Below are 23,092 nucleotides of genomic sequence, written 5' to 3' on the forward strand. Positions count from 1 at the left end.
AAGTGTTATGGTGTGGGGAAGCATAATGCTGAGTGGGCCTGTTGATATCCACATCTTTGAACGCGGTGCACTCACTGGTCAACTTTATTGTGAGACTGTACTCCTACCCCAGGTGCGTTTTTCCAGGGGTGCATTCGGCCTTGACTTCATTTTTATGGATGACAATGTGTGACCGTATCGACCAGCGGAGATGGAACAACTGTTGGAACGGAAGGATATTCAGCGAATGGCCTGGCCTCTCCGTTCCCCTGACTTAAATTCCATCGAGCAGGTGTGGGATACGACGGGGAGACATTTTCTACATGTGGTCCAGTAACAGGGTCACAAAAAAGCCTTTTGTTTGCAAAAAAATGAAGTAGATTTTATTTTTTTTATCTTGTGTATGTAGTTGAGAATCTGTTGAATCCAAGTTTTCGACCTCTAAAACCCTAGGGACAAATTTTTGTGGCCAAAAAACCAAGAGATTTAGCCAGTTTTTTCAGGTGTTTGCCCATTACTCGAAAACTATGCGTCCTACTGAAATGGTTACCCTTACCAAAATGAAAGAGCATTACATTTTGCGTCGAATGCCCTACTTAGATGTCAAAACAGGAGCCGCCGTTTGGCCGCAATCAGTTGTCAAAGTTAGTTTATTTTTGAAACTTCCAGGCAGATTAAAACTGTTGGCCGGTCCGAGACTCGAACTCAGGACCTATGCTTTTCCAGAGCAAGTGCTCTACCATCTGGGCTCCCCAAGCACGACTCTGGCCCCATTCTCACAGCTTTACTTCCGGTGGTACATCGTTTCCTACTTTCCCAACTTCACAGAAGCGCACACTCCGCTGCAGAGTGAAAATCTCATTCTGGAAACGTCTCCCAGGCTGTGGCTAAGCCATGTCTCCGCAATATCTTTTCCTGCAGGAGTGCTTGTTCTGCTAGGTTCGCAGGAGAGCTTCTGTGAAGTTTGGAAAGTAGGAGACGAAGTACTGGCGGAAGTAAAGCTGTGAGAAGTGGGCGTGAGTCGTGCTTGGGTAGCTAAGATGGTAGAGCACTTGCCCGCGAAAGGCAAAGGTCCCGAGTTCGAATCTAGGTCCGGTACATAGTTTTAATCTGCCAGGAAGTTTCATATCAGCGCACACTCAGCTGCAGAGTAAAAATCTCATTCTAGTTTATTTTTACCAGCTTTGCTAAAAAGTCGGCTCCAACGCCTGTAACTTAAAGATGGCTACTCCAAATGACAAATGTTAAGTCATCAAATTTGTAGAGCAAGAAATTTCATGTTACAAAAGCATCTAGTATTTCAGTTTTAGGCATTATTAAACATTCATACACTTGAAAGTCAAAGTGATTCCATTTTCTTTTTGTAAGTGCAGTGCACAGTACTTGTCAGAAAAAGTACAGTAACACAAAAATGATTAGCTCGTCTTTGGCAAACGGCCCTGCACTGTCAACGTCAAATCTTCGATCATATAAGAAGGCATTAGATTTTGATAAACACTGCTTTTATTGTAGTGAGGAAATTGGTGCTAATTGGGAGAAACTTAGCAGACTTCCCTATGCAAAGCAAAATATTGTTCATAAAGTGGTGGAACTTGAATTAACACATACTGTTATTGGGGTTGCTGTAAGGCGAGGTGATGACTGGGCTCGCGAATTGTTGTAACGTATCCGTGATGAGGACCTTTGTGCTACAAATGCTAAATGTCATAGGTTTTGTCAGAGGGATTTTAACCGGCCAATCAGGGGTGGAGAAAAACAAGGAAGTCCTTGATCCACACAGATGGATAAAGCAATGGAAAAGATTGATTCCTGCATCGAACAATCGAAGATTGTCAGTTTATTTAGCAGGAGTTAAAGGACTAAATCACGGATGGCTGGGAACAGGTGTAAGGACCATAAAAACCCGACTCTTCCGGAAATATGATGAAGAAATAATGATTGTTGAGAGACATGAAAAGAGCAAAGTAGTGTCTCAAAAGTGCGGGCTATAAGATACTATCTGATAGTTTCTGTCACAGCAAGTTATCAGATGCATTACTGCACAGCAATACTCTAGCAGAGGACGAACAAATGTAGTGTAGACCTATTGCACCTACTAAGTGTCTTGCCAATAAAACGCAGTCTGTGGTTTGCTCCTCACAACATTATCTACGTGATCATTCCAATTTAAGTTGTTCGTAATTGTAATCGATAGGTATTTAGTTGAAGTGACAGTTTTCCCATGTTAATGACACTTTTTGCTGCAAAGTCAGAACGCGGACACGGTCCTAGTGTAAGTAGGCTGTTTATATTTTCTTACTGGCAACGTTACGTAGCGCTCTGTACGAAAATCACTGGCTGTGTAGGCTGTTTATATTTTCTTATTGGCAACGTTACGTAGCGCTCTGTATGAAAATCACTGGCTGTGGTGTGTGCAGTCTGTGGCTAGTTAGCATTGTTGTCTGCCATTGTAGTGTTGGGCAGCTGGACGTGAACAGCGCGCAGCGTTGCGCAGTTGGAGGTGAGCCGCCAGCAATGGTGGATGTGGGAAATGAGATGGCGGATTTTTGAGTACAGAACGGATGTCATGAACTGCTATATATATGATGACTATTAAGGTAAATACATTGTTTGTTCTCTATTAAAATCTTTCATTTGCTAACTATGCCTATCAGTAGTTAGAGCCGGCCGAAGTGGCCGTGCGGTTAAAGGCGTTGCAGTCTGGAACCGCAAGACCGCTATGGTCGCAGGTTCGAATCCTGTCTCGGGCATGGATGTTTGTGATGTCCTTAGGTTAGTTAGGTTTAACTAGTTCTAAGTTCTAGGGGACTAATGACCTCAGCAGTTGAGTCCCATAGTGCTCAGAGCCATTTGAGCCATTTTTGAGTAGTTAGTGCCTTCTGTAGTTTGAATCTTTTATTTAGCTGGCAGTGGTGGCGCTCGCTGTATTGCAGTAGTTCGAGTAATGAAGATTTTTGTGAGGTAAGTGATTTGTGAAAGGTATAGGTTAATGTTAGTCAGGGCCATTCTTTTGTAGGGATTTTTGAAAGTCAGATTGCGTTGCGCTAAAAATATTGTGTGTCAGTTTAAACATAGTCATGTATAAATTGTTCTAAGGTGACGTTCCATATGGCGACCCTGCCAGGATACCCCTCTGGAATCTTCTGATTTTTTCTTGTAGTTTCTGTAATTAGTGTAGCTTTTGTTTATTGCTAGCGCGTAATTGTCGAGAGAATCTCCTTTGTAGTTGCAGTCTTTCATTGTTGTTGTGGGATGCATGTAGATTTGCACCAAGTATTTCGCAGCTATGCTTGCAATTAACTAGATATTATTTTCAGTGCTATGTTAATGTGTTCTCTTATTTTTGCACTTCAAATTGTGCTTTTCTGTGTTATCGTGTGAAATATTGTGACAATAATGGCGTGTGAAAAACGTAACACTAGGCTCCAAAGTAAACTGAGAAATAATAGTGACGACGAGCGTAGCTTATCAGCACCACTGTGTAGTGAATTAACAAATATTCAAAGTAGTAATTTGGTAACTGTGCATAGGGAAATGGAGCGGGCGTCAAATAATGGTGTAGGCAGTGAGACAATTAGTGAACAGGGAAGCATTATCGATCAATCGGTCGGCAACAGCTCGTCTCAGGATTCCGAAATGACAGAACACAATCTTGCAAATACTGTAAATTCAGGTTTTGCGTCCTCACCGTTTTCTCAAATAAATCAAGACACATTTTCTGCTTTTCAAAATGCGAATATTGGAGGTTCAAATGCACTGCCGAATAGCACTGAGGAACATGTTTCAGACACCAGTGCACTGTTATTACAGTTAATGCAACGAATGGGACAAAGGCTACAAAAGTTAGACACAACGCTTGTACAAAATCAGAAACAAATGGGACAAAATCTTCAAAAGTTAGACACAATGGAACAACACCAGAGACAAACACAGCTACAGTTACACACAATGGAACAAAATCAGAGACAAACACAGCAAAAGCTTCAAAAGTTAGACTCATTGGAACAAACTCTCGAACAAACACGTGAAGATTTAACTGCTGAGTTACATAACATTGAATCGAAATGTCAAAAAGTCTGTAATGACGTAAAAACACAAATTTGCACGAAACGATCATTCACGGTGTGTGAACAGAGTGAATGATGTTCACTGGGCGCGGTTGCCAGATGGGCTCGGCTGTGCTGCGTACGTACCCTGATGGGCTGGCCGTCGTGCGTGCGGTGCGCGGCGCACGTCTCGATCATGAGCAGCGCCATCCACGCGATCTGCTGCGCATGCGTGGAAGACTGCTTGTGCAGTCCTCCGGCCACGCAGTAGGCGTCTCCTATCGTCTCCACCTGAAACAGGAGAGCGCCGCTCTACAGCCTTTCTCTCCCTTACCTCCCCTCAACCTGTCCTCTGACGTGAGCCACTGTGACAGTAGGATGTGTAAAATTTATACAGGGCTATTACAAATGATTGAAGCGATTTCATAAATTCACTGTAGCTCCATTCATTGACATATGGTCACGACACACTACAGATACGTAGAAAAACTCATAAAGTTTTGTTCGGCTGAAGCCGCACTTCAGGTTTCTTCCGCGAGAGCGCTCGAGAGCGCAGTGACACAAAATGGCGACAGGAGCCGAGAAAGCGTATGTCGTGCTTGAAATGCACTCACATCAGTCAGTCATAACAGTGCAACGACACTTCAGGACGAAGTTCGACAAAGATCCACCAACTCCTAACTCCATTCGGTGATGGTACGCGCAGTTGAAAGCTTCTGGGTGCCTCTGTAAGGGGAAATCAACGGGTCGGCCTGTAGTGAGCGAAGAAACGGTTGAACGCGTGCGGGCAAGTTTCACGCGCAGCCCGCGGAAGTCGACGAATAAAGCAAGCAGGGAGCTAAACGTACCACAGCCGACGGTTTGGAAAATCTTACGGAAAAGGCTAAAGCCGAAGCCTTACCGTTTACAATTGCTACAAGCCCTGACACCCGATGACAAAGTCAAAAGCTTTGAATTTTTGGCGCGGTTGCAACAGCTCATGGAAGAGTAATTTTTTCTTAATGGTGAAGTGAACAGACACAATGTGCGGATCTGGGCGGTAGAGAATCCTCACGCGTTCGTGTAGCAAATTCGCAATTCACCAAAAGTTAACGTGTTTTGTGCAATCTCACGGTTTAAAGTTTACGGCCCCTTTTTCTTCTGCGAAAAAAACGTTACAGGACACGTGTATCTGGACATGCTGGAAAATTGGCTCATGCCACAACTGGAAACCGACAGCGCTGACTTCATCTTTCAACAGGATGGTGCTCCACCGCACTTCCATCATGATGTTCGGCATTTCTTAAACAGGAGATTGGGAAACCGATGGATCGGTCGTGGTGGAGATCATGATCAGCAATTCATGTCATGGCCTCCACGCTCTTCCGACTTAACCCCATGCGATTTCTTTCTGTGGGGTTATGTGAAAGATTCAGTGTTTAAACCTCCTCTACCAAGAAACGTGCCAGAACTGCGAGCTCGCATCAACGATGGTTTCGAACTCATTGATGGGGACATGCTGCGCCGAGTGTGGGAGGAACTTGATTATCGGCTTGATGTCTGCCGAATCACTAAAGGGACACATATGGAACATTTGTGAACGCTTAAAAAAACTTTTTGAGTTTTTGTATGTGTGTGCAAAGCATTTTGAAAATATCTCAAATAATAAAGTTATTGTAGAGCTGTGAAATCGTTTCAATCATTTGTAATAACCCTGTACTTTTAGAAAATTTTGGACTTGATCCTCCACACTAGAAGATGTACAAATATGTATAAACGCTATAAAAGTTCCTTTTGTCAACAGCTCAAAAACAAAGGTTCTTCAGATGTCTGTTAGTTTGGAATTATTTTTTGGTTTTTGAAATCCGCCCCAAAAAATTGTAAAAATCTTTCTGACGTTTTCATTTCCTCTCAGGATAATCGGCACGTCTAATTTTTCTCTACAGGATGACCCTTGCTGCTGTGGCTATACTAGTTCCCGTGAGATCACCGGAGTTAAACGCTGTCGGGCGTGGTCGGCACTTGGATGGGTGACCATCCAGGCCGCCGATGTGCTGTTGCCATTTTTCATCTACATCTACATCTACATTTATACTCCGCAAGCCACCCAACGGTGTGTGGCGGAGGGCACTTTACGTGCCACTGTCATTATCTCCCTTTCCTGTTCCAGTCGCGTATGGTTCGCGGGAAGAACGACTGTCTGAAAGCCTCTGTGCGCGCTCTAATCTCTCTAATTTTACATTCGTGATCTCCTCGGGAGGTATAAGTAGGGGGAAGCAATATATTCGATACCTCATCCAGAAACGCACCCTCTCGAAACCTGGCGAGCAAGCTACACCGCGATGCAGAGCGCCTCTCTTGCAGAGTCTGCCACTTGAGTTTGTTAAACATCTCCGTAACGCTATCACGGTTACCAAATAACCCTGTGACGAAACGCGCCGCTCTTCTTTGGATCTTCTCTATCTCCTCCGTCAACCCGATCTGGTACGGATCACACACTGATGAGCAATACTCAAGTATAGGTCGAACGAGTGTTTTGTAAGCCACCTCCTTTGTTGATGGACTACATTTTCTAAGGACTCTCCCAATGAATCTCAACCTGGTACCCGCCTTACCAACAATTAATTTTATATGATCATTCCACTTCAAATCGTTCCGCACGCATACTCCCAGATATTTTACAGAAGTAACTGCTACCAGTGTTTGTTCCGCTATCATATAATCATACAATAAAGGATCCTTCTTTCTATGTATTCGCAATACATTACATTTGTCTATATTAAGGGTCAGTTGCCACTCCCTGCACCAAGTGCCTATCCGCTGCAGATCTTCCTGCATTTCGCTACAATTTTCTAATGCTGCAACTTCTCTGTATACTACAGCATCACCCGCGAAAAGCCGCATGGAACTTCCGACACTATCTACTAGGTCATTTATATATATTGTGAAAAGCAATGGTCCCATAACACTCCCTTGTGGCACGCCAGAGGTTACTTTAATGTCTGTAGACGTCTCTCCGTTGATAACAACATGCTGTGTTCTGTTTGCTAAAAACTCTTCAATCCAGCCACACAGCTGGTCTGATATTCCGTAGGCTCTTACTGTGTTCATCAGGCGACAGTGCGTTACTGTATCGAACGCCTTCCCGAAGTCAAGAAAAATAGCATCTACCTGGGAGCCCGTATCTAATATTTTCTGGGTCTCATGAACAAATAAAGCGAGTTGGGTTTCACACGATCGCTGTTTCCGGAATACATGTTGATTCCTACATAGTAGATTCTGAGTTTCCAAAAACGACATGATACTCGAGCAAAAGACATGTTCTAAAATTCTACAACAGATCGACGTCAGAGATATAAGTCTATAGTTTTGCGCATCTGCTCGACGACCCTTCTTGAAGACTGGGACTACTTGTGCTCTTTTCCAATCATTTGGAACCTTCTGTTCCTCTAGAGACTTGCGGTACACGGCTGTTAGAAGGGGGGCAAGTTCTTTCGCGTACTCTGTGTAGAATCGAATTGGTATCCCGTCAGGTCCAGTGGACTTTCCTCTGTTGAGTGATTCCAGTTGCTTTTCTATTCCTTGGACACTTATTTCGATGTCAGCCATTTTTTCGTTGGTGCGAGGATTTAGAGAAGGAACTGCAGTGCGGTCTTCCTCTGTGAAACAGCTTTGGAAAAAGGTGTTTAGTATTTCAGCTTTACGCTTGTCATCCTCTGTTTCAATGCCATCATCATCCCGGAGTGTCTGGACATGATGTTTCGAGCCACTTACTGATTTAACGTAAGACCAGAACTTCCTAGGATTTTCTGTCAAGTCGGTACCTAGTATTTTACTTTCGAATTCACTGAACGCTTCACGCATAGCCCTCCTTACGCTAACTTTGACATCGTTTAGCTTCTGTTTGTCTGAGAGGTTTTGGCTGCGTTTAAACTTGGAGTGAAGCTCTCTTTACTTTCGCAGTAGTTTCCTAACTTTGTTGTTGTACCACGGTGGGTTTTTCCCGTCCCTCACAGTTTGACTCGGCACGTACCTGTCTAAAACGCATTTTACGATTGCCTTGAACTTTTTCCATAAACACTCAACATTGTCAGGGTCGGAACAGAAATTTTCGTTTTGATCTGTTAGGTAGTCTGAAATCTGCCTTCTATTACTCTTGCTAAACAGATAAACCTTCCTCCCTTTTTTTATATTCCTATTAACTTCCATATTCAGGGATGCTGCAACGGCCTTATGATCACTGATTCCCTGTTCTGCACTTACAGAGTCGAAAAGTTCGGGTCTGTTTGTTATCAGTAGGTCCAAAATGTTATCTCCACGAGTCGGTTCTCTGTTTAATTGCTCGAGGTAATTTTCGGATAGTGCACTCAGTATAATGTCACTCGATGCTCTGTCCCTACCACCCGTCCTAAACATCTGAGTGTCCCAGTCTATATCTGGTAAATTGAAATCTCCACCTAAGACCATAAAATGCTGAGAAAATTTATGTGAAATGTATTCCAAATTTTCTCTCAGTTGTTCTGCCACTAATGCTGCTGAGTGGGGGGGTCGGTAAAAGGAGCCAATTATTAACCTAGCTCGGTTGTTGAGTGTAACCTCCACCCATAATAATTCACGGGAACTATCCACTTCTACTTCACTACAGGATAAACTACTACTAACAGCGATAAACACGCCACCACTGGTTGCATGCAATCTATCCTTTCTAAACACCGTCTGAGCCTTTGTAAAAATTTCGGCAGAATTTATCTCTGGCTTCAGCCAGCTTTCTGTACCTATAACAATTTCAGCTTCGGTGCTTTCTATCAGCGCTTGAAGTTCCGGTACTTTACCAACGCAGCTTCGACAGTTTACAATTACAATACCGATTGCTGCTTGGTCCCCGCATGTCCTGACTTTGCCCCGCACCCGTTGAGGCTGTTGCCCTTTCTGCACTTGCTCGAGGCCATCTAACCTAAAAAACCGCCCAGCCCACGCCACACAACCCCTGCTACCCGTGTAGCCGCTTGTTGCGTGTAGTGGACTCCTGACCTATCCAGCGGAACCCGAAACCCCACCATCCTATGGCGCAAGTCCCACATGGTCGCAGAACCGTCTCAGCCTCTGATTCAGACCCTCCACTCGGCTCTGTACCAAAGGTCCGCAGTCAGTCCTGTCGACGATGCTGCAGATGGTCGCACTCAGCCTCGTTTTGCCAGTTGAGGAGCTACTCGACCGAATAGCCGAATAGTATCGGCTTCGGTCAAGAATACCATCATAAGGACCGGGAGAGCGGAGTGCTGACCCCACGCCCCTCCTATCCGCATCCTCCTCTGAGGATGACATGGAGGTCGGATGGTCCCGATGGGCTACTTGTGGCCTGTAGACACAGTGGTACACAATGACGGTGTTTCACATTTCCAATTACAGATGTCTAGAGCTGTTGATAAAATATCGATTTATCGAGAATTTTTACAAACAATATCGGCATACATCGGAACATTTTTTCCCACCATATACCGATATCGAAGTGGCAATATCGAGGGCCGATATTTTTGTTTTAATTTTTTTTCGCAATTTTCGGTAAATATATGAAATTGTTCTTTCGAAATCGTAGTAGAACATAGTTTTACTTTCACCGTGTGAAGGAGTCTTACTACTTTTTGAGCTTTCAAACCAATTTTAACGCAACTAGTGTGCTACTTCTTCACATCGGCATTCTTCAAAAGCAGATGCTGAAAATGATGAACAAAAATCTAAATGAGAAGATTGGTCGTTGCGGTGGTCGGAGACGTGTGAGGGGAAATGCTGACCTAATTGACGCTCAGCGCTACCAACAGAAATTGCAATGTTTAACTTCACCACGCAATTTTGACACTACAATTGCTAGGTCGCTGGCGTTTATAGAAATGAAAAAACAGGGAAGTCGACAAGCAGTGTTCCAGACAAATCCCATATGTGACGAAACCGAACGACGGGCACCTTTTATTGTGCCACTTACACGCAGGTACCGTTGTTAGGAAAGTGGTTATTGCCAAGCGTGAAAGTGCATCGTTTGCCTTTTAATTCTTGCTCTAAGGGGGATAGGCAGGCTGATAGCTTGTTGATGTACAGAGTATCTAATAGTAAAGCAATACTTAAATATACAGTTCTAAAACTGGCATTATACACTCCTGGAAATGGAAAAAAGGAACACATTGACACCGGTGTGTCAGACCCACCATACTTGCTCCGGACACTGCGAGAGGGCTGTGCAAGCAATGATCACACGCACGGCACAGCGAACACACCAGGAACCGCGGTGTTGGCCGTCGAATGGCGCTAGCTGCGCAGCATTTGTGCACCGCCGCCGTCAGTGGCAGCCAGTTTGCCGTGGCATACGGAGCTCCATCGCAGTCTTTAACACTGGTAGCATGCCGCGACAGCGTGGACGTGAACCGTATGTGCAGTTGACGGACTTTGAGCGAGGGCGTATAGTGGGCATGCGGGAGGCCGGGTGGACGTACCGCCGAATTGCTCAACACGTGGGGCGTGAGGTCTCCACAGTACATCGATGTTGTCGCCAGTGGTCGGCGGAAAGAGCACGTGCCCGTCGACCTGGGACCGGACTGCAGCGACGCACGGATGCACGCCAAGACCGTAGGATCCTACGCAGTGCCGTAGGGGACCGCACCGCCACTTCCCAGCAAATTAGGGACACTGTTGCTCCTGGGGTATCGGCGAGGACCATTCGCAACCGTCTCCATGAAGCTGGGCTACGGTCCCGCACACCGTTAGGCCGTCTTCCGCTCACGCCCCAACATCGTGCAGCCCGCCTCCAGTGGTGTCGCGACAGGCGTGAATGGAGGGACGAATGGAGACGTGTCGTCTTCAGCGATGAGAGTCGCTTCTGCCTTGGTGCCAATGATGGTCGTATGCGTGTTTGGCGCCGTGCAGGTGAGCGCCACAATCAGGACTGCATACGACCGAGGCACACAGGGCCAACACCCGGCATCATGGTGTGGGGAGCGATCTCCTACACTGGCCGTACACCACTGGTGATCGTCGAGGGGACACTGAATAGTGCACGGTACATCAAAACCGTCATCGAACCCATCGTTCTACCATTCCTAGACCGGCAAGGGAACTTGCTGTTCCAACAGGACAATGCACGTCCGCATGTATGCCGTGCCACCCAACGTGCTCTAGAAGGTGTAAGTCAACTACCCTGGCCAGCAAGATCTCCGGATCTGTCCCCCATTGAGCATGTTTGGGACTGGATGAAGCGTCGTCTCACGCGGTCTGCACGTCCAGCACGAACGCTGGTCCAACTGAGGCGCCAGGTGGAAATGGCATGGCAAGCCGTTCCACAGGACTACATCCAGCATCTCTACGATCGTCTCCATGGGAGAATAGCAGCCTGCATTGCTGCGAAAGGTGGATATACACTGTACTAGTGCCGACATTGTGCATGCTCTGTTGCCTGTGTCTATGTGCCTGTGGTTCTGTCAGTGTGATCATGTGATGTATCTGACCCCAGGAATGTGTCAATAAAGTTTCCCCTTCCTGGGACAATGAATTCACGGTGTTCTTATTTCAATTTCCAGGAGTGTATTTACAATATGCAGCCGATATTTTTTTCTTCGATATATGGCTACAACGAAACATTTATTCTGTCAATCGAAGTCCGATAACGATACTTTTTAAATATCGATATATCAGATACCGGCCTGCCGCTGTGGCCGAGCGGTTCTAGGCGCTTCAGTCTTGAACCGCCCGACCGCTGCGGTCGCAGGTTAGAATCCTGCCTCGGCCATGGATGTTTGTGATGTCCTTAGGTTAGTTAGGTTTAAGTAGTTCTAAGTTGTAGGGGACTGATGACTATCGATGTTAAATCCCATAGTGCTCAGAGCCATTTTTTATGAGATACCCAATATTTTTTAAGATATCAGCAGTCGTAGTTTCTAGAGGGAACTCAGTATACAGGGTGGTTCATTAATGGTGACCGGGCCAAATATCTCACGAAATAAGCATCAAACGAAAAAACTACAAAGAACGAAACTCGTCTAAAAAAAATGGTTCAAATGGTTCTGAGCACTATGGGACTCAACTTCTGAGGTCATTAGTCCCCTAGAACTTAGAACTAGTTAAACCTAACTAACCTAAGGACATCACAAACATCCATGCGCGAGGCAGGATTCGAACCTGCGACCGTAGCGGTCTGGCGGGTCCAGACTGCAGCGCCTTTAACCGCACGGCCGGCGAAACTCGTCTAGCTTGAAGGGGGAAACCAGATGGAGCTATGGTTGGCCTGCTAGATGACGCTGCCATAGGTAAAACGGATATTTTTTATTGCATACTCGTGTAGTAGGTAAAGAAATATGTACGTTTTAGTTGGACCACTTTTTTCGCGTTGTGATAGATAGCGCTGGAATAGTCACAAACGTACAAGTACGTGGAATCACGTAACATTTCTTCACTGCGGACGGTATTTGCTTCGTGATACATTACTCGTGTTAAAATGGACCGTTCACCAATTGCGGCAAAGATCGATATCGTGTTGATGAATGGCTATTGTGATCAAAATGACCAACGGGCGTGTGCTATGTATGCTGCTCGGTATCGTGGACGACATCATCCAAGTGTCCGGAGCGTTCGCCGGAAAATTACGTTATATAAGAAAACAGGAAGTGTTTAGCCACATGTGAAACGTCAACCACGACCTGCAACAAATGATGATGCCCAAGTAGGTGTTTTAGCTGCTGTCGCGACAGATTTTTTGTAAGCGTTCTATTTAGCGACGAAGCGTCATTCACCGACAGCGGTAACGTAAATCGGCATAATATGCACTATTGGCCAACGGAAAATCCACGATGGCTGCGACAAGTGGAACATCAGCGACCTTGTCGAGTTAATGTATGGTGTGGCATTATGGGAGGAAGGATAATGGGCCCCCATTTTATCGATGGCAATCTAAATGGTGCAATGTATGCTGATTTCCTATGTAATGTTCTACCGATGTTAGTACAAGATGTTTCACTACATGACATAATGGCGATGTACTTCCAACATCATGGATGTCTGGCACATAGCTCGCGTGCGGTTGAAGCGGTATTGAATAGAATATTTCATGACAGGTGGATTGGTCATCGAAGCACCATACCGTGGCCCGCGCGTTCACCGGATCTGACGTCCCCGGATTTCTTTCTGTGGGGAAAGTTGAAGGATATTTGCTATCGTGATCCACCGATAACGCCTGACAACATGCGTCAGCGCATTGTCAATGCATGTGCGAACATTACGGAAGGCGAACTACTCGCTGTTGAGAGGAATGTCGTTACACGTATTGCCAAATGCAATGAGGTTGACGAACTGAGCATTTATTGCATTAATGTGGTATTTACAGGTAATCATGCTGTAACAGCATGTGTTCTCAGAAATGATAAGTTCACAAACATACATGTATCACATTGGAACAACCGAAATAAAATGTTCAAACGTACCTACGTTCTGTATTTTAATTTAAAAAACCTACCTGTTACCAACTGTTCGTCTAAAATGTGTGCCATATGTTTATGACTGTTACAGTGTCATCTATCACAAAGCGACAAAAGTGGTCCAACTAAAACATTCATGTTTCGTTACGTACTACACGAATATGTAATAAAAATGGGGGTTCCTATTAAAAAAAAACACAGTTGATATCCGTTTGACCTATGGCAGAGCCATCTAGCGGTGCAACCGTAGCGCCATCTGGTTTCCTCCTTCAAGCTAGACGAGTTTCGTTCTTTGTAGTTTTTTCGTTTGACGCTTATTTCGTGAGATATTTGGCCCGGTCACGATCATTGGACTACCCTGTATAAAATTTTGATAAGGAATGCATATCTGGGAATGTACATTCATCTCTTGCTACACAAAAGAAGTGTCGACATCGCCTCAGTTCATCACATACCATTTACCTCTGAGTGCAACAAAGGCTGCAAGAAAGCTGGTACGTTCGTAACTAGAAGGGTTGACTCTGTTGCTCCACTGACGCGCACTAGGGTTTGTGAAGAGTGCGCATCAAAGCATGTGTTGCAGATACACCACGCGTAACAAACAGCAAGGTCACTGATGTCATAGCTCATTGTCCCTGCTGTGTGGGTACTGTCACGCAGGAGATTTGAAGGCGATTCGATCGTCAAACTTATTTTGCATCCAAACGATACAATTCTGGCCATGAATTGCTTATCAGAAGTTTATCTGAACGCGAACCAGGAAGTCTCCCGCGGAACTGCTTGTTCTGACATCCACTGCTATTTCTAGCCACAGAAAGTTGTAAGACGTCATGGTCTCCTGACCTTCATTGCTGACATATTCCACCCTCACATATTCCGCACATCAAGACGCTTCATTCGAACCCGAACTCGATAAGATAAAGTCAGTGTTGTATGAATTCATGTAAACGATATGCAAATAACTAATAAACTGCAAGTTTGCACCGACATTGAAAAACTCGAGGCTGGCGTACACACACACATTCAAGACACGACGGTCGCAGGGGCTTTTAGTTCTGAAGATGCAAACAGCACGCCAGGGGGCCAGTTCCTTCAGAGGATGACTCAGCCTAGCTATGTCGGCCGATGACCGCCCATAGAGCAGACAGCATTTACCTGAGGGAAAGGAAGAACGACCCCGTGTTCGGTTTAAAAGCAAATTCCGCTACATTGTGTGGGGGCGCCCAGCCTACGTATTATTTAGAAAAATAGCTCGCAGTTTCAGAGATTTTCACAGGGAGACAGCAAACGCCAAACGCCGATGCTACAGATTTCCGGATTGGTCGCCTTAAACGAAACGTCATCCTCCCGTTTTAGAAGAGCAATGCTGATTGGCAGACGATATTTCTGACGCCTTGAGCTGAAGGAGTAATGGAAGAGACCGAAAGATGTACCCCTTCACGTCTGGCGTGGAGAGGGGCCATTCCGTTGTCGCTCTTGGAGCGAGAACACGTAATGAGAGCGTGTGCGCTCGTACATGTACTCAAAGAGCGAGGAACAAGTCTCTCCTCAGTATTTCACTGGGAGAGCACCTCTGTCGAGAGAAAATCGGAGTGCGACTCTATATTGAGTCCTTGTGATTAAGCGTTGTTCACTGTGTTGGCTGCCACACTTATTGTGTGGTGTGAATGGACAGAGTTATAGTTAAACGCCTGCGAGCGAATTTTTGAGTGGCATCATGGTGGACTGGTTATCTGACCGATGTACCACACCAATAGTTAGACTAGGGGCGAATATTAGTCCTTGACTTCATCAAGACATAGGGAGAGTTTGATTGTTGAAGGTCAATCCAGTTAGAACGAGAGTTATCTTATTTGTCAGCAGCGAGCGACGCAGACAGCAGTCATCGCAGCTTACGGTATTGTGCGCTACAGCTCTTGCGAGCCCCATATTTCCTCCACAACAGTACACTTCACTGCATTTCACATGCGACAGCCTCGACTGTACCTAGCAACATTCTAACGGATAATTATTCAAGTTGAGTAGGCGCGGCTCTCAGCCATTCTGCCAAGTCAATAACAATCTTAAACTTTGTATAGAAATTTCATTAGCGATTCATATCCTTGAGAAGTAACTTCACATTCCGAAAAGAACCTGGAAATAACTTGTTTAGCTTATAACTAAAGGTGCCATTGTGATTTCTAAGAAGTTTTGCAAAATAAATAATAATTTTCGTTAGTTTCGTGTTTTTCTTACACTAACTAGCACTACTCCAGTACCCAAGTATCCCACTAGTTATGTAAGAAATTTTGTGAATTTTTGTGTCATTTCCTTACAGTGGACGACTCCAGAAGATATTTATTGCTGAAAGTTTTTCAGGCATTTCTCTTTAGAACGTTAGGAGCGTCTGTCTGACTTCTGTTGCAGTGTGGGGGTGGAAATTGCATCTTGCAGGAGCCACAGGGTAAAGGGTACATCTCAGATTAATCCATTGCGTAGAATGACAGAATAGCACCCACATGCACAAAGTAAGTACCGAAAGATGTTCTTTCAACAAAAAGCTTTCACGTTAATTATAATCTCGTGCAACAAGCATAGAACTGGAAGAGGAGTTTTTGTGTGTGAATTAGGCTGTCTACACTTTCTACTGACGCTGTTTCTATAGGTATCTAAAAATCTACCTGTATACGGCAGGTGTAAAATACGTACTCTAAGAAAATACTGGGGTGAACCTCCTCATCTTACACCTTGTAAAAAAAAGAACGTACAAACACTATAAAATCTTCTACCGTTAAAAAGACTTACGTCTCGTGCACTTGTAGTCTTATTCTCTGATGTTTTTGTTCAGTTTTTAGTGGGCTACAAAATAATATTGTAGCAACAGTTGTGATGAAGTATTCTTTTCATATTACCCAGCATACGGTCCCACGTCAGATAAATATAAATCTACAATTGGATAGATTTGTGAGCAATACGGCTCATAGGAATAATAAAATGACTAATCGACTTAATATGCGTACACTCTAAGACAAAAACAAGGGATGGAGCACAAAGGAACGTCAACGGACGTATCACTATCAACAGCATCAGACGTCCTCCCTCCATGAAACACTGAAGGGGTTTGCAGTTTAACTTTGGACACTTGCACGGCGAAGACTGGTGGTCGGGACCTTACGCCACCGCCTCTCCTACCCTTTCCGGCCAAATAGGGACGGTAAGAATTTGTGTCACCATCAGGGGTTGAACCTCCCACGCCACCGAAGAGGCATTTGTTTTGCGACCTCAGCTACGGATTCGAGTGTTGCCGGAGAAATTCATGGTGGACTCCAAAGTGCAAATGATCCAACCGACTGGAAAAAAGCACAGGTGACTGTCTAAGAAAGGTAAAAAGAACGAAGCAGCAAAATTACAGATTAATATTGCTACCTTCTGTTACCTGTAACTTTTATTTACTACATAATCCTTGAACATTTTCTCAGTTCGAATATAATAATCTTTCTTGAGGCTAAGCAGCTTAAGTCCACGAATCAGCATGGTTTTGGTAAGCACCGCTCGTACGAAACTCAGCTTGTCCTTTCCTCACATGATATACTATGAACTATGGAGGAAGGGCCACAGGTACATTCTATATTTCTAGATTTCCTAAAAGGATTTGACACGATGCCTCATTGTAGGCTGGTAACGAAGGTACGAGCATAAGGAATAAGTTCACGGATCACAAAAAAAAAAAAAAAAAAAATGGTTCAAATGGCTCTGAGCACTATGGGACTTAACTTCTGTGGTCATCAGTCCCCTCGAACTTACAACTAATTAAACCTAACTAACCTAAGGACATCACACACATCCATGCCCGAGGCAGGATTCGAACCTGCGACCGTAGCAGTCCCGCGGCTCCGGACTGCGCGCCTAGAACCACTAGACCACCGCGGCCGGCCACGGATCACAGATATGTGTGTGACTCGAACACGTCTTAAATAATAGAACCCAGTATGTCGTCCTCGACGGCGAGTGTTCATCAGAGACAAGGGTATCGCCAGGAGTGCCCCAGGGAAGTGTGATAGGGCCGCTGTTGTTCTCTGTATACATAAATGACAGGGTGGGCACCAGTCTGCGGTTGTTTGCTGATGATGCCGTGGCGTACGGTAAGGTGTCGGAGTTGAGTGACTGTAGGAAGATACAAGACGACTTAGACAAAGTTTCCAGTTGGTGTGATGAGTGGCAGCTAGTCCTAAATGTGGAAAACTGTAAGTTAATGCAGATGAGTAGAAACAACAAACCTGTAACATTCGGATAGAGTATTACTAGTGTCCCGCTTGACACAGTCAGGTCGTTTAAATATCTGGGCATAACGACGCAAACCGATATGAGGTCGAAGGAGCATGTGAAAACTATAGTGGGGCAGGCAGACGGTCGGCTTTGGTTATAGGGAGAATTTTAGGAAAGAGTGGTTCACCTGTAAAGAAGACCGCATATAGGACGCTGATGCGACCTATTCTTGACTACTGCTCGAGTGTTTGGGATCCGTATCAGGTCGGATTGAAGGAAGATACCGAAGTAATTCAGAGGAGGGCTGTTAGATTTGTTACCGTTAGGTTACGGAGATGCTTCTGGATCTCAAATGGGAATCGTTGGAGGGAAAGTGACGTTCTTTTCATGCAACACTATTGAGGAAATGTAGAGAACCGGCATTTGAAGATGAGTGCCGAAAGATTCTGCTCCCGCCAACATACATCGCGCGTAAGGACCACAAAGATGAGATACGAGAAATTAGAGCTCATGCGGAGGCATACAGACAGTCGTTTTTCCCTCCCTCTATTTGCCAATTTGCGTGTGGAAAAGGAGGGAAAATGACAAGTAGTGGTACAGGGTATCCTCGCCATGCGCCTTGTGGTTTGCGGTGAATCTATGTACATGTATATATATATACAGGGTGTTTCAAAAATGACCGGTATATTTGAAACGGCAATACAAACTAACGAGCAGCGATAGAAATACACCGTTTGTTGCAGTATGCTTGGGACAACAGTACATCTTCAGGCAGACAAACTTTCGAAATTACAGTAGTTACAATTTTCAACAACAGATGGCGCTGCGGTCTGGGAAACTCTATAGTACGATATTTTCCACATATCCACCATGCGTAGCAATAATATGGCGTAGTCTCTGAATGAAATTACCCGAAACCTTTGACAACGTGTCTGGCGGAATGGCTTCACATGCAGATGAGATGTACTGCTTCAGCTGTTCAATTGTTTCTGGATTTTGGCGGTACACCTGGTCTTTCAAGTGTCCCCACAGAAAGAAGTCACAGGGGTTCATGTCTGGCGAATAGGGAGGCCAATCCACGCCGCCTCCTGTGTGTTTCGGATAGCCCAAAGCAATCACACGATCATCGAAATATTCATTCAGGAAATTAAAGACGTCGGCCGTGCGATGTGGCCGGGCACCATCTTGCATAAACCACGAGGTGTTCGCAGTGTCGTCTAAGGCAGTTTGTACCGCCACAAATTCACGAAGAATGTCCAGATAGCGTGATGCAGTAATCGTTTCGGATCTGGACTCGAAAAGTTACGCAGCGTTGGCAGACTGTTGTGAACATTGAAGGAGCATATATTACTGATGACTTAAGTCATTGTTATTTGTATCTGTTGTGTTTATTAAATATGTGGAAAAACACCATGAACTCTTGTACGTCACTATGCTATCGGGCAAATTAGATCGCGCGTACTAGGAAGAAAAGAAGGACACGAGGTCGTCTTCTACCACGCCACCAACACTGCAACATCCAAATTAAAGTGGCGACCCTATGAAGACACGGGATAAGGCCGTGAAAAAAAAAAAAAGGATCTACTACTTTCACTGTCTCAATTTCTTGTCTAATACCATCAGAATCGCCTGATTTAATTTGACTACAGTCCATTATCATAGTTTCACTTTTGCTGACGTTCATCTCATAACCTGGTTTTCAATACCTTACTCATTCTGTTCATCCACTCTTCCGAGTGTTTTGCAGTAGATTACATTAGATTAGTTTTTCGTTCCATAGATCCGTGCTGAGGAGATCCTCGTGGATGTGGAACATGTCATTTTTTAAAATAAAAAGCTGAAATAACAATACTAATAGTATGAATATATATATAATACATCATTTATTTCTATTAAAAAATTCGTCAATGGAGTAGAATAGTATGAATATACAGGGTGAGTCACCTAACATTACCGCTGGATATATTTCGTAAACCACATCAAATACTGACGAATCGATTCCACAGACCGAACGTGAGGAGAGGGGCTAGTGTAATTGGTTAATACAAGCCATAAAAAAACGCACGGAAGTATGTTTTTTAATACAAACCTACGTTTTATTAAATCGAACCCCGTTAATTTTGTTATCACATCTGAGCATATAAACAAATACGTAATCAGTGCCGTTTATTGCATTGTAAAATGTTAATTACATCCGGAGATATTGTAACCTAAAGTTGACGCTTGAGTACCACTCCTCCGCTGTTCGATCGTGTGTATCTGAGAGCACCGAATTACGTAGGGATCCAAAGGGAACGGTGATGGACCTTAGGTACAAAAGAGACTGGAACAGCACATTACGTCCACATGCTAACACCTTTTTATTGGTCTTTTTCACTGACGCACATGTACATTACCATCAGGGGTGAGGTACACGTACACACGTGGTTTCCGTTTTCAATTACGGCGTGTAATAGAGTGTGTCCCGACATGGCAGGCCAATAGATGTTCAATGTGGTGGCCATCATTTGCTGCACACAATTGCAATCTCTGGCGTAATGGATGTCTTACACGCCGCAGTACATCTGGTGTAATGTCGCCGCAGGCTGCAACAATACGTTGTTTCATATCCTCTGGGGTTGTAGGCACATCACGGTACACATTCTCCTTTAACGTACCCCACAGAAAGAAGTCCAGAGGTGTAAGATCAGGAGAACGGTCGTCATCGTAAACATGTCCCTGCAGATGCTGCTCGCCGACCGTGGTCCGTGTTTGCTACAACACGTAACTGAACGTCGGAGGTTTCAAGCGTCAACTTTAGGTTACAATATCTCCGGATGTAATTAACATTTTACAATGCAACAAACGGCACTGATTACGTATTTGTTTATATGTTCAGATGTGCTAACAAAACTAACGTGGTTCCATTTAAAAAAAAACGTAGGTTTGTGTTAAAAAACATACTTCCGTGCATTTTTGTATGGTTTGTATTAAACAGTTACACTAGCCCCTCTCCTCACGTTCGGTCTGTGGAATCGGTTCGTCAGCATTTGATGTAGTTTACGAAATATATCCAACGGTAACGCTAGGTGACTCACCCTGTATATACAATACATAATTTGTTTCTATTAAAAAAATTCGTCAATGGAGTTGGCCACTAGAAAGTCTTTCAGGCTCCTTTTAAACTGATCTTTATTTGTAACTAAATTTTTTATGTTTGCTGGCAAATTATTGAAGATAAGTGTTCCTGAGTAGTGGACCCCTTTTTGAACTAAAGTAAGTGCTTGTAAGTCCTTGTGCAGATCATTTTTGTTCCTGGTATTGTATGTATGAACTGAGCTGTTTGTTGGAAAAAGATATATATTATTTAGAAGTAGATTTACAGCGTTATCGGCAAACGTCAAGTGTTTATTTGCCTTTTCTTAATTTGCTTTCACGTGGCTCGTATGAGGACGGGTTGCGAGTAGCCGCCGACAACCAGTCGGTCTGGAGGCGCAGGACTGTGACGTCAGCTGCCCGGCAGACATCCGCCGATTACGTCCTCCCGTTAGTAACAGACAATGGTCCTGCTTGGGAGTCGTGAGGGCGGGCGGTGGCGCGTGAGCCGTCGTTTTAAGCGCTCAGTGATGCAGAACGTTGCTCTGCCACAAGGTCACCCTCAGAGAACGTTGACGATCTTATCCATGTTTCTCCCGCCTTAACAATCGCCCGAGTTGCGTGCCCTTTAATATTAACTCAGTTCTTCGTTCTCGTTACATGTTTTACCCAGAAGTAGTCACTCACGACAGAGGTAATGCCCTGCTTTTCGTGTTTCTACGCTATCGAAAGAAGCGTGGTTCACTGCCGCCGGGAATGGATACACTAGTCGACCGTATCATCTTCGGAAAAACCGATTTCCTTTGACTCCTATTTCGTATATTTACACCATTAATTGCCATATTTTCTCACAAAGGCACAGTTTTTGACATACACCAAGGTTTACAGAATTCCTCGAAACTTTAGCATCAAAACCGTACAGATGGCAAAAGATCGTGAAATGAGTAATCAACGAAACGAACAAAAATATCCTGTGACAAGAAGCAAGACAAACATTTTAGACGAGGGGAGGTCTTGACTTGGTTATGCGTGTGAGAATGTGTTGATAAACTGTTGATGTTTCATCACAAACAATAACCTCCAACACCGACATTGGTTTGATACCTACAAAAAAACAATGTACAGTCGTCTTGTGATGTACCCATGCCGGAGTTTACAGTTCAAGACTGACTGTGGTAGACGGAGTATTACTTGTTACAGGAACCTGCATAATGGGTTTAATGTATGGTGAGGCAGGACAAAACGGCTGTAATACCGAAAGTATTCGGTGACCTCTTTATACTGGGAATTGACCACTGGCTGTCACTAGAGAAGGACTCGCCAGTACAAAAGGAGCGAGGAGTTGCGTATTCACACCAGAGAAGCAGGAACAGCAGAGAGGCTCGGTCAGGATGCCTCATTGACTTTAAACGTGTGCTAATCATTGAATGTCACCTGAGTAACAAAAACATCAGGGATATTGCAGTTTTCTAAAGCTGCCCAAGTCGAACGTTGGTGACGTAGCTGTGAAGTAAAAATGCAAAGCAGGAACAACAGCTATGTCCAGACTATGCAAAACTCTTGTACTGAGGACAGGAACCGTCGCGTGATTTGGAGGGTGGTTGTAAAAAGTTACATGAAATCAGCAATCAGCAGATCCTCGTAAGCCACCCATTCCTGTACTCAGTTCTAAGCGACGCTTTAGGTGATGTGAAGCTGATAACAGGAAACGAGCGATTTGTAATGACGAATCATCCTTTGGTAATCTGATGGAATGTTTGGGTTTGGCGATTACTTGGAGAATGTGACCTCCCATCATGCGTAATGCCAACAAGGAAATACGGAGGAGGTGTTATTACGATAAGGACGTGTTTTTCGTGGATAGGGTGTGGTCCTCTTAATGCGCTTAAGAAAACGCTAAATGTGAAAGGATATGAACAAATTTTACAGTGTTATATACATAGCCCTTACAATCCGTATTGTGAGGGCTATGGTCTTTCCAGTTGTGATGTGTGGATGTGAGACCTGGACCATTAGAAAGGCTGAACGGCGAAGAATTGACTCCTTCGAATTGTGGTGTTGGAGGAAACTTCTTAGAGTTCCATGGACTGCAAAGAGAACCAACAGATCAATATTGGAGTAAATAAAACCAGATTTCTCCCTGGAAGGTCTAATGTTAAAACAAAAGCTGACCTACTTTGGACACACAATGCGAAGGCATGCCTCGCTGGAAAAAAAACATTAATGCTGGGGAAGATTGAAGGAACTAGAAGAAGAGGACGTCAGAGGATGAGATGGATCGATGGCATCACAGAAGCAATGTGTTCCAACCTG

General features: G+C 44.5%; 1 protein-coding gene across 1 annotated transcript in view; it reads right to left on the reverse strand.

Annotated features, from left to right (window-relative positions):
- The window catches only part of LOC126095686 (head-specific guanylate cyclase-like), a 230,754-nt gene that overhangs the window by 22,136 nt on the left and 185,526 nt on the right, over positions 1 to 23,092 (reverse strand). Inside the window, exon 5 of the mRNA XM_049910442.1 lies at positions 4,173 to 4,316. Within this exon, the coding sequence (XP_049766399.1) occupies positions 4,173 to 4,316 (144 nt within the window). The remainder of the gene's footprint in view (positions 1 to 4,172; positions 4,317 to 23,092) is intronic.

This window comes from Schistocerca cancellata, chromosome 8, assembly GCF_023864275.1.
Source record: "Schistocerca cancellata isolate TAMUIC-IGC-003103 chromosome 8, iqSchCanc2.1, whole genome shotgun sequence".
Taxonomy (NCBI): domain Eukaryota; kingdom Metazoa; phylum Arthropoda; class Insecta; order Orthoptera; family Acrididae; genus Schistocerca; species Schistocerca cancellata.